This window comes from Vigna umbellata, chromosome 3, assembly GCF_029865625.1.
Source record: "Vigna umbellata cultivar VRB3 chromosome 3, Vumbellata_1.0, whole genome shotgun sequence".
Classification (NCBI taxonomy): domain Eukaryota; kingdom Viridiplantae; phylum Streptophyta; class Magnoliopsida; order Fabales; family Fabaceae; genus Vigna; species Vigna umbellata.
In genome coordinates, this window is record NC_142167.1 from 49,940,335 (window position 1) to 49,956,874 (window position 16,540).

Below are 16,540 nucleotides of genomic sequence, written 5' to 3' on the forward strand. Positions count from 1 at the left end.
AATAAGCTTAACTTAGTTGCAACTACACTAACACTCCTCAAAATATTCAAAGAACATGCAACTAACATGTTTTTGTATCTCATTCTAAATAAACCCAATTAGAAAAAATTTTAATTAAAATATTCTATTAAAGTACAAAATCCAATTAAGAATCCAATATTAAAGGTTAAATGAGGGCATAAATATGCACTCATCATTAGTCCATGTCAAAGACACTTTAAACTTGTATTTGACTTTTCTTATGCTTTTGAAGTACAGGTTTAGGTTAAATTCTTGCTTTGGAGAGTGTGGGTGTACTTGACGTTAAAGGGCATGAGAGAATTGTCTATATGTTGTAAAAAAAATTATATAGTGTTATTATCTAGTTATCATTAGACAATGGTTGTTGTCTTTCTCTGATTTTGAAATTTTCAGATTATATTCTTGTGTTGATCTTATTTCTTTAATAGTAAAGTAATTCTTAAGGATAAAGACGTTGATGTCCTTCATGATGTGTTTTTCCCTATCTAGTTATTAGGAATATAAGTGTAACATCCCAAAATACAGTAATCACTATAATTCAGAATTAATTACAATTAACAGTAATCATAAACAGTCTTTGCATTAAAACAGAAATAAAAGCCTACTGGCTAATATTTACAGTAGCTGCTCCAAAATAAAACAGCAATTTACAGTACAACTTAAAATGTTCAGAATTCATCTAATTTACTAAAACCAGTACTGATTTACATGTCTGCATAATTATATACAGTATACCAAAATACAGTACAGCACTTTACAGTGTTCATAAACTAATCAAAATATAAAACAGTTCTGGATAAAACGCGTCTGCAGTACTGTACACAGAACTGTTAAAATACAGTACAGAAAATAACTAACAGCTACTATGGATCTAATCTCTACTGCTCCGATTTAACTTCCACTTCTACCAAGTTGGCATCCTCCAAATTTTCTTCTTCCAGCATTGTTTCAAGGGATGCACCACCATCTGCTCACATCCACAACGGATGATCATTGCATTTGACAAGACGGAAGTACATGGACAATAGACAACACAATGGAAAACGCAAGGGTAAGCTTATAATATTTAATTTATACAATTAACACATACGTTCACATATCAATTCAAACGTGCAGCACATAAATTATCAATTCGCAATCATAAAATAAATATAAAAGACAGACTGTCCGGACTGTATGAACCATGTAGTTACAAGCGTCCTTGCACCCGAGTGATGTAGTAACTGGATAACATTAAACAGCTGCCACTCGAGGTTAGTCCCTCGCCCATATCTAAGCGATGAACGAAGAACCTCCTGCCATTCCCACGCATGACTACCCCCTTCTACGTGAAGATGAGTATCACGGAATATCAGGACGGACAGCGAGTCCTAACTTATCCAGGTTCATACTTTACCATTCAATATTTCACATTCAACACATCAGAGACGTTCCTCCTTGGAACACTCTTTAATATCCACTTCCAATAATTTCTTCAAAATATATCATTCGTTCATAATAACCAGTTCTCTTTATTCCCTTTCTCATTCTGTGTTTCATTCCCTTAACATTTTACAACATTCATTCTTTGATCAAATAAAACGAAAGTATTACAGTACTTTTGACCACGCGTTTCTGAATAAAAGAAACGAACCGTGTACTCACTTAATACGTTTCAATACTTAATAATTTGAAAATACTGATCTTTTAAAGAGGTGGATGATACTTAGAAAGATTTTGAGTGTACAGAGTTCAGGTAGAATCCAAAGGATAAAACCAGTAAGAAAATGTTTAGATAAACAACCAATATAATTGAATTTCAGAAAAACAGCACTGCCAGTCAAAGAACGAACGTTCAGAATTTCAATTTGGACGAACATCAATTACGTTCGCTCAGAACTCAATAATAAGGACGAGCGTTCAGTTAGAAACCGAACCCTGCTGTGGACGAACGCTAGGTCAATGACCAAGCACGAATCAGCACTAACGCTGGTTATAACCCAAGCGCTTTATAGGACGAGCGTTTCGGTATAGGACCGAACGCCAACTTTGGACGAACGTTCAGTATAAGGACGAACGCTCTCTAGAACTAACGTTCGACATAAGGTCGAACAACAATAAGGACGAACGCTCGACATGAGGCCGAACGTCATTGAGGACGAACGCTCGACTTAAGACCGAACGTCACTTATTTATAAAGTTTTAAATATTGATCTATACTGAGCAGAACGAACGCTCATTCACTCAATTGGGGGACGCTCGTTCTCGAGCAGAATTCATTCCAAATGAATGAATTCCAATCTAAGTCATGTTAACCAAAAACCGAACGGTCTAAGACCGTACAGTGACGAACGACCTTTTAGCAACAGAGAATGATCAGAAAATTTAGATTTTTCACACTTAGCAGAATTTTTCCAGATTTCCATTTTCCAACTTTATACTTCCATTTCAGGTTTAATTCCCTTCAAACATCATCATCATGCAGATTTCAACATTTAAAATCATTCCAACCACACAATAGCCATTCTCCATTCATCCATAATCAACTCAACATGCATTTAAATCAAATTCAACATCAAATATAATTCATACAAGCCGTATCAGTTCATGACAGATTCATCCAAACCAGAATGCATATCAGATATCAGTGATCATCTCTAACAACTCAACTTCATATTTTTCACACATGCAAAACAAACCAGAAATCATATTCCATATCAGTAAACGTTTCTAAATACTCAAACATCATGCTTTCCATATATGCATCTCAGATCATAAATCAAACAGTATAAATTAAACATATAAACTTCCCTTACCTGTTACTGCAGTGAAATTCCAATTGTTTAAGGTTTATCTTGATCACTCACAGTTCTCTACCCAAATGAATTCACTCCACGACTTTCACTAAATCTAAAATACCAAAATAACATAAAGATCAAACCTATAACTCATTCATGCAACCAGAATTTTGATTAGCATGAACTCAATGGACAATTATGCAGAATGAGAACTTACCAGTTCAGTTCTCAATTCTGTTCGAATCAAGTTGATGTTCACGGTGCAGTGACAGTGTTTACAGTATCTGAAACAGAATTTGAGGAGATGATGAATGAGTAATTTTAGAGGGAAGATGAGAGTTCTCAGAAACTCAGATTTTTATCCTTGCATGCAACTGATACAGTGTTCCTAGAAATTTTAAGATTAGATTGTGGTTTGGAGCTTACCAGTTACAGAATCAAAAGAGGTTCGGATCAAAATGGAGCTTGCTGGCCCGTGAATGTTCCTATGGTTTCAGAAAACGGATTGGAGTTGAAGGAAGTGAGTAATGGCAGAAGGAAGATGAAGGTTCGTAGAGAAAAGTTTGGAGAAGATGAAAGGTGTGATTCCTTGAGGAAGACGAAGTGTGAGTGTGAGTGAAAGAGTTTTCTCAAAACTCAGAAGTTTGAGTGGATTCCACATCAAACAAGAGAGCGTTTCACAGTCTGCCACTTGCACACCAAACCCTGCTTGGAATTCTCTCCCGTGACACTTGGCGTGTGTGCATGCACAGATTGGTGCGTTTTTAATGCACTGAGTGTGTGTGACGTGGTGCAGTTTCCAGAGAATGGTGGAGCTTGATTTCAGTGCATTGCAGGAAGAGATTTAGCAGATTTGAAGTAGGATTAAATCAACTCAGAATTATAGTGCACTAATCTGGTTTAACACAGAATTATCATTGCTTAATTATATAGGGTCTTACATTCTCCCTAACTACAAAAATTTTCGTCCTCGAAAATTTATAAATTACAAGCAAATAAGTGTGGATATAATTCCTTCATTGCACTCTCTACTTCCCACGTTGAATCTCCAGTCTTAGCATCCCACACCACCTTCACTAGACGAAGGTCTTTTCCTTTATGCAGCTTGGTGCGTTCATCTTCAATGCGGACTGGTTGCAGCTCCAATGTTCTGTCTTGACGCAGTTGGATGTTTTCCAGCTCCAAGATATGAGAAGGATTAGATATGTATTTCCTAAGCTGAGACACATGGAAAACTGGATGTAGATTTGATAATTGAGGAGGCAACGCAAGTTCATAGGCTACTGGTCCAATCTTCTTCAATATTTGATACGGCCCTATGAACTTAGGAGACAGCTTCTTTGGACGAACAACTCTTCCCACTCCAGTGATTGGATTCAGTCTTAGAAACACATGATCACCTGTAGCGAATTCCAGTGGTCTTCTCCTCCTATCAGCATAGGATTTCTGCCTGCTCAAAGACGTTTTCAACCTGTCTTGAATCAACTTAACCTTATCGGTTGTTTGCTGGATGAGCTCAGGTCCAGTTAGCACGTTCTCTCCCTCTTGAAACCAGCAAAGTGGTGTTCGGCATCTTCTCCCATAAAGTGCTTCAAAAGGCGCCATACCAATGCTAGACTGGAAACTGTTGTTATACGTGAATTCCACCAGTGGCAATACTTCATCCCAAGCGCCTAAGTGGTCCAGGACGCACGTCCTCAATAAGTCTTCTAAAGTCTGGATTGTACGTTCAGACTGTCCATCCGTCTGAGGGTGATATGCTGAACTCATCTGCAGCCTGCTTCCTAATTCACCTTGCAAAGATTGCCAAAACCGAGATGTGAATCTCGTGTCTCGGTCAGAAACTATGCTTGAAGGCACTCCATGAAGACGAATTATCTCCTTGATGTACAACTTAGCCAAATTTGTCATTGACATCTTCAGATTCACGGCTAAGAAGTGTGCGCTCTTCGTTAATCTGTCCACGATCACCCAAATTGAATCATGATTCCGGACCGTACGTGGCAGATGGGTCACGAAATCCATAGAAATGCTGTCCCACTTCCACTCTGGGATCTCCAATGGTTGAAGCAATCCTCCTGGACGTTGGTGTTCTGCCTTAGCACGTTGGCAAGTCAAACAAGATGCCACAAAGCGTGCAACATCACTCTTCATCCCAGGCCACCAAAACGATTTTCGGAGGTCTTGATACATCTTGGTCATGCCAGGGTGTATACTAAGACGACTGTGATGGCCTTCATCCAGAATAATCCGCTTCAGCTCGCCATCGTTAGGAATGCACGTCCTACCTTTGTAACGCAGCATGCCATCCGTTCCTGTATTGAATTCCTTATCTTTCTTTGAAACGAGTGAGTTTAATATCTTCACCAGATCTTCATCCTCACGCTGCTTCATTCTGATTCGATCAAATACATCGCTAGCTATTCTAAGGTTACAGCATTTGATACTGCTAGGCTCCAACTCAAACTGTAATCTCAGATCTCTGAAACTCTCCACTAAGTGCAGCTCCTTCACCATCATTAATGAGACATGCACTGCCTTCCTGCTTAGTGCGTCCGCCACCACATTGGCCTTCCCAGGATGATACAACAGTTCAAACTCATAGTCTTTTAGAAATTCCAACCAACGCCTCTGCCTCATGTTCAGCTCTTTCTGATCAAATAAATATTTGAGGCTCTTGTGGTCACTGAAGACTTGGAATGTTGATCCGTATAGAAAATGCCTCCAAATCTTCAATGCAAAAACGACTGCTGCCAGCTCTAAGTCGTGCGTTGGATAGTTACGTTCATGAATCTTCAATTGGCGAGACGCGTACGCTACTGCCCTTTTCTCTTGCATAAGCACACAGCCCAAACCTTGATGAGACGCATCACAGTACACTTCAAAGGGTCTGGACGTGTCTGGAATGATCAGCACAGGAGCGCTTGTCAACTTACGCTTCAGCTCTTGGAAACGTTCCTCACACACATCAGTCCACGCGAACGGCTGATCCTTCCTAGTTAACTGGGTAAGAGGAGCCACTATCTTGGCGAACCCCTCTATAAAGCGTCTGTAGTAGCCCGCAAGTCCAACAAAACTCCTCACCTCAGTGACCGAACGCGGGCTCTTCCAATCTAACACTGCTCTCACCTTTGAAGGATCCACTGCAATGCCTCCAGCCGACACCACATGCCCCAAAAACTGGATTTCCTTCATCCAGAATTCACACTTAGATAATTTTGCATACAATTCCTTCTCACGTAACACTCCAAGTACCAGTCTAAGATGTTTCTCATGCTCCTCTTCGGTCTTGGAATAGATGAGAATATCATCTATGAATACAACTACGAACTCGTCCAAATAGGGCCTGAAGATGCGATTCATGTACTCCATAAACACGGCTGGAGCGTTCGTCACTCCAAATGGCATCACCACATATTCATAATGTCCATACCGTGACCTGAACGCTGTCTTATGGATGTCTTCATCTTTAACTCTGATTTGATGATAACCGGATCTCAAATCAATCTTTGAGAACACTGCAGCTCCATGCAGTTGATCTAGCAAATCATCTATCCTTGGTAAAGGGTATTTATTCTTGATGGTCAGCTTGTTTAATTGCCTGTAATCTATGCACAACCGAGAGCTGCCATCCTTCTTCTTCACTAAGAGTACAGGCGCTCCCCATGGTGACACACTCGGTCTAATGAATTGTTTCTCCATAAGCTCCTCAATCTGCTTCTTGAGTTCAACCAATTCCGCAGGTGCCATCCGGTATGGCTGAACGGATATAGGGGCTGCCGTTGTCACCAAATCAATGGTGAATTCAACTTCTCTAACAGGAGGCAACCCTGGTATCTCATCTGGAAAAACGTCCATAAATTCCTCCACAACTGACGTTCTCTCTCGACTGCCAATAGCGGACGTTCGTTCATGTCTCAAATCTCCAAGCTCTTGGTCTTCATGCGTCATGATGAGAAAACAGCTTGCACCTTCCATTATATCTTCCTTCAACTGGCCAAGCGTTACTGTTAACTCTTCTTCTTCATCATTAGGAAACACCAATTCCTTGTTACCACAATCTATAAGAATGTGATTGGTGGTCAACCAATCCATCCCTAGAATCACCTCCAACCCTTGGAGAGGTAAGCAAATTAAATTCACCTTGTAACTACGTCCCTCAACCACAATAGGACATCTAATGCATACAGTAGACGTCCTAATCTCTCCAGCTGCCGGGGTAGAAACCACCAGGTCGAACTGCATATTCCTCTCCACTAATCCCAATTTCTCAACACACGCCTTCGAGATGAAGGAGTGAGTCGCCCCCGAATCAAACAACACATGACAGGATACTCCACACAGCAAGCATTCACTGGTTATAAGGTTACCTGAGTTAGCTGCTTCCGCCCCAGTTATTGCATACACACGACCCGCTGCTTGTGCTCTACCACCTCTCGGTTGATTCCTTCCAGCAACAGGTGGTCTCGTCACTGCCCGTCCACTCATATTACACTCGTTATTTGAGTGTCCGTTCCTTCCACAAAGACTGCAGTACTTTCCTCCAGCTAGTTGAGGGCATGCATTTCTATAGTGTGGTCCTCCACACCGGTAACAAATAACGTTCCCTTGTACAGGCTGTCCAACAGGAACGATCGCTTGTGATCCGCTTGTATTAGCTGGTTGGTTTGGACGAGCGTAAGGTAATCTTCTTTGAACAGAACCTCCTCTGGACACTATTGGTCCCCTACTCACTTGTTGCTGTTTCTTATGTCGTTCAGCCTCTGCCATGTTCTTCTCCAACACCTTAGCCCTCTCAACCATGGCAGGAAATGTCCTTATGCACAAGCTTGAAATCATGACTTTCAAGTCACTCCTTAGGCCGTTCTCAAACTTCCTACATTGCCACTCCTCGTTGGTGGCCATCGTATAAAACCGAACAAGGTGCTTGAACTTGTTGGTATATTCTGAAACTGTCATCCCACCTTGAACCAGTTGTAAAAACTCCACTTCCTTCGCAAACCGTACGCTGTCAGGGAAATACTCCTCGTAAAACTTACTACGAAATACTTCCCAAGTGACAGGACGTTGAGCTTCTACCAGAATAGCTCTTGTGCTCGCCCACCAATGGCTTGCTTCCCCAGTCAACAAATATTCTGTGTAAGACAACCTGTTCTCGTCCGGACACCTCTTTGCGTTGAAGATTCTCTCCATGTCCCCTAACCATTGGTCTGCCTCATCAGGGAGGCCCTTTCCATTGAATTTAGATGGATGGTGTTGGAGAAAACTCTCCAAACTCCATTCGGCATTTGGTTGGGCAGCGTTTGAAGAAGATGCTCCAGGCGCACCTCTAGTTGCAGCCAGTATCTCCATCAATTGTCTTTGCGTGTTTTCAGAATTAACACGCGAAGCCTCCAAACCTTGCATAGCAGCTTGGTTTTGCTGCATCAAGGTAGCATTCTGCTCCAGTAACGTGGTATTCTGTTGATGCAGTCTTTCCACCACGGTTTCCAACAATCTAGTGTTGCTGGACGTCTCGGACTCATTCGGTTGAGGAGGAGGAGGCAATCTAGGTGCCATTTGTTCTCTGGATACAGAGAAAACAAACTAACGTTAGTTATGTTCAAGAGTTAAAATAAAGTAACTCATTAAACATACTATAAGCACACAGCAAAACACAGTGCACTCATAACCCTACAGTGTCCTTTAACAAGAACAAAACTGCTCTGATACCAATAAATGTAACATCCCAAAATACAGTAATCACTATAATTCAGAATTAATTACAATTAACAGTAATCATAAACAGTCTTTGCATTAAAACAGAAATAAAAGCCTACTGGCTAATATTTACAGTAGCTGCTCCAAAATAAAACAGCAATTTACAGTACAACTTAAAATGTTCAGAATTCATCTAATTTACTAAAACCAGTACTGATTTACATGTCTGCATAATTATATACAGTATACCAAAATACAGTACAGCACTTTACAGTGTTCATAAACTAATCAAAATATAAAACAGTTCTGGATAAAACGCGTCTGCAGTACTGTACACAGAACTGTTAAAATACAGTACAGAAAATAACTAACAGCTACTATGGATCTAATCTCTACTGCTCCGATTTAACTTCCACTTCTACCAAGTTGGCATCCTCCAAATTTTCTTCTTCCAGCATTGTTTCAAGGGATGCACCACCATCTGCTCACATCCACAACGGATGATCATTGCATTTGACAAGACGGAAGTACATGGACAATAGACAACACAATGGAAAACGCAAGGGTAAGCTTATAATATTTAATTTATACAATTAACACATACGTTCACATATCAATTCAAACGTGCAGCACATAAATTATCAATTCGCAATCATAAAATAAATATAAAAGACAGACTGTCCGGACTGTATGAACCATGTAGTTACAAGCGTCCTTGCACCCGAGTGATGTAGTAACTGGATAACATTAAACAGCTGCCACTCGAGGTTAGTCCCTCGCCCATATCTAAGCGATGAACGAAGAACCTCCTGCCATTCCCACGCATGACTACCCCCTTCTACGTGAAGATGAGTATCACGGAATATCAGGACGGACAGCGAGTCCTAACTTATCCAGGTTCATACTTTACCATTCAATATTTCACATTCAACACATCAGAGACGTTCCTCCTTGGAACACTCTTTAATATCCACTTCCAATAATTTCTTCAAAATATATCATTCGTTCATAATAACCAGTTCTCTTTATTCCCTTTCTCATTCTGTGTTTCATTCCCTTAACATTTTACAACATTCATTCTTTGATCAAATAAAACGAAAGTATTACAGTACTTTTGACCACGCGTTTCTGAATAAAAGAAACGAACCGTGTACTCACTTAATACGTTTCAATACTTAATAATTTGAAAATACTGATCTTTTAAAGAGGTGGATGATACTTAGAAAGATTTTGAGTGTACAGAGTTCAGGTAGAATCCAAAGGATAAAACCAGTAAGAAAATGTTTAGATAAACAACCAATATAATTGAATTTCAGAAAAACAGCACTGCCAGTCAAAGAACGAACGTTCAGAATTTCAATTTGGACGAACATCAATTACGTTCGCTCAGAACTCAATAATAAGGACGAGCGTTCAGTTAGAAACCGAACCCTGCTGTGGACGAACGCTAGGTCAATGACCAAGCACGAATCAGCACTAACGCTGGTTATAACCCAAGCGCTTTATAGGACGAGCGTTTCGGTATAGGACCGAACGCCAACTTTGGACGAACGTTCAGTATAAGGACGAACGCTCTCTAGAACTAACGTTCGACATAAGGTCGAACAACAATAAGGACGAACGCTCGACATGAGGCCGAACGTCATTGAGGACGAACGCTCGACTTAAGACCGAACGTCACTTATTTATAAAGTTTTAAATATTGATCTATACTGAGCAGAACGAACGCTCATTCACTCAATTGGGGGACGCTCGTTCTCGAGCAGAATTCATTCCAAATGAATGAATTCCAATCTAAGTCATGTTAACCAAAAACCGAACGGTCTAAGACCGTACAGTGACGAACGACCTTTTAGCAACAGAGAATGATCAGAAAATTTAGATTTTTCACACTTAGCAGAATTTTTCCAGATTTCCATTTTCCAACTTTATACTTCCATTTCAGGTTTAATTCCCTTCAAACATCATCATCATGCAGATTTCAACATTTAAAATCATTCCAACCACACAATAGCCATTCTCCATTCATCCATAATCAACTCAACATGCATTTAAATCAAATTCAACATCAAATATAATTCATACAAGCCGTATCAGTTCATGACAGATTCATCCAAACCAGAATGCATATCAGATATCAGTGATCATCTCTAACAACTCAACTTCATATTTTTCACACATGCAAAACAAACCAGAAATCATATTCCATATCAGTAAACGTTTCTAAATACTCAAACATCATGCTTTCCATATATGCATCTCAGATCATAAATCAAACAGTATAAATTAAACATATAAACTTCCCTTACCTGTTACTGCAGTGAAATTCCAATTGTTTAAGGTTTATCTTGATCACTCACAGTTCTCTACCCAAATGAATTCACTCCACGACTTTCACTAAATCTAAAATACCAAAATAACATAAAGATCAAACCTATAACTCATTCATGCAACCAGAATTTTGATTAGCATGAACTCAATGGACAATTATGCAGAATGAGAACTTACCAGTTCAGTTCTCAATTCTGTTCGAATCAAGTTGATGTTCACGGTGCAGTGACAGTGTTTACAGTATCTGAAACAGAATTTGAGGAGATGATGAATGAGTAATTTTAGAGGGAAGATGAGAGTTCTCAGAAACTCAGATTTTTATCCTTGCATGCAACTGATACAGTGTTCCTAGAAATTTTAAGATTAGATTGTGGTTTGGAGCTTACCAGTTACAGAATCAAAAGAGGTTCGGATCAAAATGGAGCTTGCTGGCCCGTGAATGTTCCTATGGTTTCAGAAAACGGATTGGAGTTGAAGGAAGTGAGTAATGGCAGAAGGAAGATGAAGGTTCGTAGAGAAAAGTTTGGAGAAGATGAAAGGTGTGATCCTTGAGGAAGACGAAGTGTGAGTGTGAGTGAAAGAGTTTTCTCAAAACTCAGAAGTTTGAGTGGATTCCACATCAAACAAGAGAGCGTTTCACAGTCTGCCACTTGCACACCAAACCCTGCTTGGAATTCTCTCCCGTGACACTTGGCGTGTGTGCATGCACAGATTGGTGCGTTTTTAATGCACTGAGTGTGTGTGACGTGGTGCAGTTTCCAGAGAATGGTGGAGCTTGATTTCAGTGCATTGCAGGAAGAGATTTAGCAGATTTGAAGTAGGATTAAATCAACTCAGAATTATAGTGCACTAATCTGGTTTAACACAGAATTATCATTGCTTAATTATATAGGGTCTTACAATAAGTATGAGTTAAAAGTTCTATATTGAATAGAAATGAAGAAATTTGAGTGATATATAAAAAAAACAAGACTCATAAATATTAAGCTTTAATGTTTTATGTTGGTAGTGGTGTCAGATAGCTTATATAAATAACTTATATTTCTAAGGTGATTAATCCCTCCAATCTATCCTAGTATAAAAATTCAATAATGATATTAGAGATAAATTTGTTTTCTATCATGTGAAAGAAACCCAAGATAAAATCCAACTCACTTGTGGAGAAACAATTAAAAATTTAAGTATAAACTAAAAGTCTCATAGAATAAAAAAAAAATTGAATGGTATATTGAAAAAACAATACCAATAAAATGTTAAATCTTAAAGTTTTGTATTAATAGTAGTGTTTGGTGTCTTACATTAACAATTCATACTTCAAAATAGTTAATCTCTTCTATCTATCCTAGCCATAGAATACATAATAGTTGAGTTACATTATGATACTATTTATTTTTATTATTATTTAACATTCTAACATCAGTAATACATTATTTACGAGTATATTTTGATTTACACATTCTAAAATATTGAATAATATTAAACTAAATAATATTGAATTATATGTAATCCCAAATATAACACTAAAAATTTTAATTTTCAAATTGTATAATTCGAAAACTTTCAAAATCACTCAATTCAAAGTTTTGCTAACAAAATTACATGGAAGAATACTTATAAAAGTTTCATAAATAAATCCAGGAAGAAAGAACCTCCATAAAGGCTTCAAGTTTTTGGTAAACAATATTGTTCATACATGAGTTGGTAATTGAAATTTTGAACACCAAGTTTCGTAGTAACATCTGCACATACATTTCTTATTTTACTTAATTACTCTAATCCGTTCTTTTCTAATAATACCTTGTTAATCTCATAATAAACATGTATCTGTTCGACAAATGTCCGTAATATTGTATAAAATCCACTAAATGTCAGAAGAAAAATTATTAACAACTTTGGTCAACTACTTTAAACATTAAATATCAAAATTTATATGTCATTCAAATGTCAACTACAAACTATCTCCCTTACACGCAACATTGTAAGCAACTAATAAAAAATAGAAACAAATTAAAAGAAACATTAAGAATAAAATCATAAAAAAAAAATATATATTTTTAAGATTTTATCTATATACGAAATACTTAACAACACAATAAAAGGGTCTTCCCTTTCAATAAGGGTTTATATATATATATATATATATATATATATATATATATATATATATATATATATATGATGAATAGTAAGTTGTAATCCTATTGATTATTTCAAGATAAGACAAATGTAAGTATACTTAGAAATGTTTTTTGATCTAAGCATTTTTCCTGCATTGAACTAAGATATTACCCCTTTTATCTAAATTTTATGTTAAGAGATAAATATGAATCAATGGCTTTTTCATCATGTTTCAAAAGATAAATACGTGTATTTAACCTACAAAGAAGTAAATAGAAAGTATAGACAACGAGAATTGACAAAAACAGATAATGTTTAAACTTAACTTTTATGAGAAGATTTGAGATGAAAATTATTATACAATCAATTATAGATAAAACTATAGTTAACAATTCTATTCGGTTTTTAACTTCACTAAATTCTTGTTTGGATTACAAATATGATGGCTCGCACCAATTAAAAAAGATAAACTTCTACGGAAAAATGTTGGATAAGCATCCTATGGTAGCAGGTGGTTTTAAAACAACACAATCCTCCCAATAGCTTAGTTCAACTAGACCAACCATTGTCCACGAAGCCGAGCTAGTGATTTCTTCTCTATTTGAGTTTTGGAATAAACTTGCTCTTGTTCTCCTTGTTTAGGTAGATGATATCATCATAGAAATACTTCCTCTCATGATATTGATCATTATATATCCATGCTACCGTGGATACAAACAAAGTTTCACATCGGATAAAGTAAGAGATATGCATGAGTTTATATACACATAAAATATCTACATTGATAAGAAATTTTTTGGAATAGTACTAAAAGCAAATCTGTGAAAGATTAACCCAAAGCTCGTCAGTAATGCTTTGGTTGTCCTTGATCGTCAAATATGAGAATAAAATTTCTAAATTAAAAAGTTTACAAATAAAATAACAAATCTCAAATTAAAATTACTATTACTTTTAAACTATTTTTCTTAAACATACAAAGTACCACAAATGAAAAAATTGAGGAAAATTTCTATGCTTAAAGCACCTCAATTAAATGTAATCACATCATCACACTCTAACAAATATTGGTCCGTTGACCAATTATTAAATCAAACCTAAATCCACATTAAATCAAATTTACACACAATCAAGAATAAAGGATTAAATACTCATCTGTTTGTTTTTATTTGTCGTTTAGAATTTATCAGCATTAAAATTCGTTACGTAAGAGGAAGCTGAGGAGTATAAAGATTTTAGCATTAGGCCTGTATGTTTAATTTGTTCTTTTAAACAAGTATTTTTAATAAAATATTTTTTAATATATTTAGGTAAATTTATTTTAAAAAATAGAAACATGACAAAAAGCTGTTTTATACTTTTTTTTTCTTCATATTGAGTTTGTTTTAAAAGAAAATTAAAAAAAAATATTCTTTTTACAAAAGAAAAAAACACGTTATCTTTTTATATAAATTTTACTTAAAAATAAATCACTGTTTAGAAAGAAAAGGAAAAAAAAAATCTAAACACAAACATATAGAACAATTATAGTAGTTATCACAGTGTCAACTAAGCCTTTATCTAAACACATTATTCAAATATTAATGTCTTCTTTATATCATTCAAATCTCTGCCAATAATCAATTCATTTATCCAACATTAAAACCAAGTAATCACGTAACCAAGAATACACAAATTAAATACTTCAAGAATTTGACTAAACGATTTCATATCTCTATAAATAGTAGTTTCTTAGAACCCCTTTAGATAAATACCAAAAAGGTTTATTTTCTCTTCCTGCATTATAGCTTTGCTAATATGGCTTCAAACCCAGAAACATTGGAGCCACATGGGAAACTACCAACCAAGGGACAATGGACCACTGGACTCTATGATTGTTGGGAAGATCCCTCTCATTGTAATTTTCATATATTTTCTTTTTATTAACTTTTTGATGATTTTTTTTTTAAATAATATAGCTATTTCTTTTGTTTTGGTTGATGTGAACATTGAAATATATAATATTGAAAGGTTGCTTCACATGGTTTTGTCCATGCATCACCTTTGGGCAGATTGCAGAGATAGTCGATGGAGGGATAATATGTAAGTCAATCAATATAATAATATTGTATTTGAAGGTCCTCTAATAACTTTTCGTCTTCGAATTGGGTTAAATATATCTTTTTTTCTCTGAATTATTATAAGAAATTATATTTTATTTTTAAACTAAATTATCTAATATTTTGTTTAAATTTTAATATAGTTTAAAAAAAATAATAATTAACGTATTGTTAAAATGAAAATTTTAAGTTTAATTTAACTCTACAAAATCAATTTATAAAATAAGATTTACACTCATTTATATATTATAAATTGATTTTCAACAACAATAATATTGTTAATTACAGTGATAGTTATGCCAGAGTATTTATATTTGGCAGCAAAAAGTGCAGCGTGCTGCATTTACACGCATGGGATGTCATGGCTAAATGGTGCGATTTACAGATCAAAATTGAGAAGACTCTTCTCACTGCCTGAAGAACCTTATTCTGATTCATTTATTCATTGTTGCTGCTGCGTTTGTTCCCTCACCCAAGAATTCAGAGAACTCATAAACCGTGGAATTAATCCTTCTCTTGGTAACTAATTATTACTCCCCATTCCAATTCATAATCTACTATGCTCATTAATCTCGTTTTAAACTATAAATTTTACGTATGAATTTATTTATCTTATTTCATCTCCTATTTTTATCTCATTTCTTAATTCATAATCATGATTATGAATTAATAAATGAGAAAGTTCTAGTTTACTTCACTCTGTGTATTAAATGCTAATTGTGTAATCTTCATTTTGTTTAAAAGGTTGGGAAGGTAATGTTGAGAAGTGGAAGAGGGAGGGTGTAGAACCTCCAATTGTTCCCACTATGTCTCGTTGATGAGAAGACTCACCAACCAATTGTTATCACCTCCTTTTGTGAAGTTGGATTGTTGTGGGTTGTATCTACGACTTGAACGTATTTACGTGTGATTTATGATTGATATAGCAAAGGGTCGTTTTCATTGAAGAAACTCTTTCATAAATATTTGGAAGAAAAATAAATAAACTTTTTTCTCTTTGCAATAAGTTACAATATTCAAATTTGTTGTGTATTATTTATATATTTTTTCTTACTACGTCTCCAATATTCTTATATGTTTAGGAGTCTGAGTTTTAAGATAGTTTAAATGTTCATTCTTCCTTTCATTCTCGGTGTTTTTTAAAAACACAACTGTGATAAAGTTTCACACCAAAACCAAAATATTTTATATGAAGGGTGATTAATCCTGATGATGTCACTTTAAGCCATTTACTGGAGATGACCAATCATTCCCCTTAGACCTCAACTGAGGCCTTAGGTTCCTCCTATGCTGAATAATCTCACACTGTTTAAGAGTCAAGGCTTAATGCAATTTAAATACTCCTTACTCCTTTCACCCTCAAAGGCACATTTTAAAGACAAAACCATGACAAAGTTCTACATTAGTGGACAATTCCTCGGATGAGGAGTGGTTGAATCTAACAATGTCATTTAACGTAGTTGTGATCACAACATTGTCTTTAATGAGGAGTAGTCT

At 36.2% G+C, this 16,540-nt stretch overlaps 1 protein-coding gene and 2 long non-coding RNA genes across 6 annotated transcripts; 1 reads left to right on the plus strand and 2 right to left on the minus strand.

Annotated features, from left to right (window-relative positions):
• Nucleotides 1-582: 582 nt before the first annotated feature.
• Nucleotides 583-3,371, minus strand: LOC148202837 (uncharacterized). Of its 3 annotated transcripts, none has more exons than XR_015784696.1 (3): nucleotides 3,225-3,371; nucleotides 2,817-3,082; nucleotides 583-988 (listed from the first exon to the last, which is right to left on the minus strand). It is a non-coding gene; the product is annotated as an uncharacterized LOC148202837 (long non-coding RNA). The 3 variants fall into 3 exon arrangements; XR_015784697.1 differs by having other exon boundaries at nucleotides 2,817-2,910; nucleotides 3,016-3,371; XR_015784695.1 differs by having other exon boundaries at nucleotides 2,817-3,371.
• A 5,202-nt stretch (nucleotides 3,372-8,573) lies between these two features.
• On the minus strand, nucleotides 8,574-11,723 carry LOC148202838 (uncharacterized). Of its 2 annotated transcripts, XR_015784835.1 has the most exons (3): nucleotides 11,216-11,723; nucleotides 10,808-11,073; nucleotides 8,574-8,979 (listed from the first exon to the last, which is right to left on the minus strand). It is a non-coding gene; the product is annotated as an uncharacterized LOC148202838 (long non-coding RNA). The 2 variants fall into 2 exon arrangements; XR_015784834.1 differs by having other exon boundaries at nucleotides 10,808-11,723.
• Nucleotides 11,724-14,711: 2,988 nt separating this feature from the next.
• On the plus strand, nucleotides 14,712-16,016 carry LOC124822075 (protein PLANT CADMIUM RESISTANCE 9-like). The gene is made up of 4 exons (XM_047294040.2): nucleotides 14,712-14,841; nucleotides 14,955-15,026; nucleotides 15,365-15,562; nucleotides 15,788-16,016. The coding sequence occupies exons 1-4, from the start codon at nucleotides 14,742-14,744 to the stop codon at nucleotides 15,859-15,861; spliced, it is 444 nt and encodes a 147-aa protein (XP_047149996.2). The 5' UTR covers nucleotides 14,712-14,741; the 3' UTR covers nucleotides 15,862-16,016.
• Nucleotides 16,017-16,540: the final 524 nt, after the last annotated feature.

Coding starts and splice junctions, on each gene's coding strand:
- LOC124822075 (XM_047294040.2), top strand. CDS start 14,742: ATGGCTTCAAACCCAGAAACATTGGAGCCACATGGGAAACTACCAACC. Junction 14,842..14,954: donor TTGGGAAGATCCCTCTCATT/GTAATTTTCATA, acceptor TAATATTGAAAG/GTTGCTTCACATGGTTTTGT. Junction 15,563..15,787: donor TGGAATTAATCCTTCTCTTG/GTAACTAATTAT, acceptor TTTGTTTAAAAG/GTTGGGAAGGTAATGTTGAG.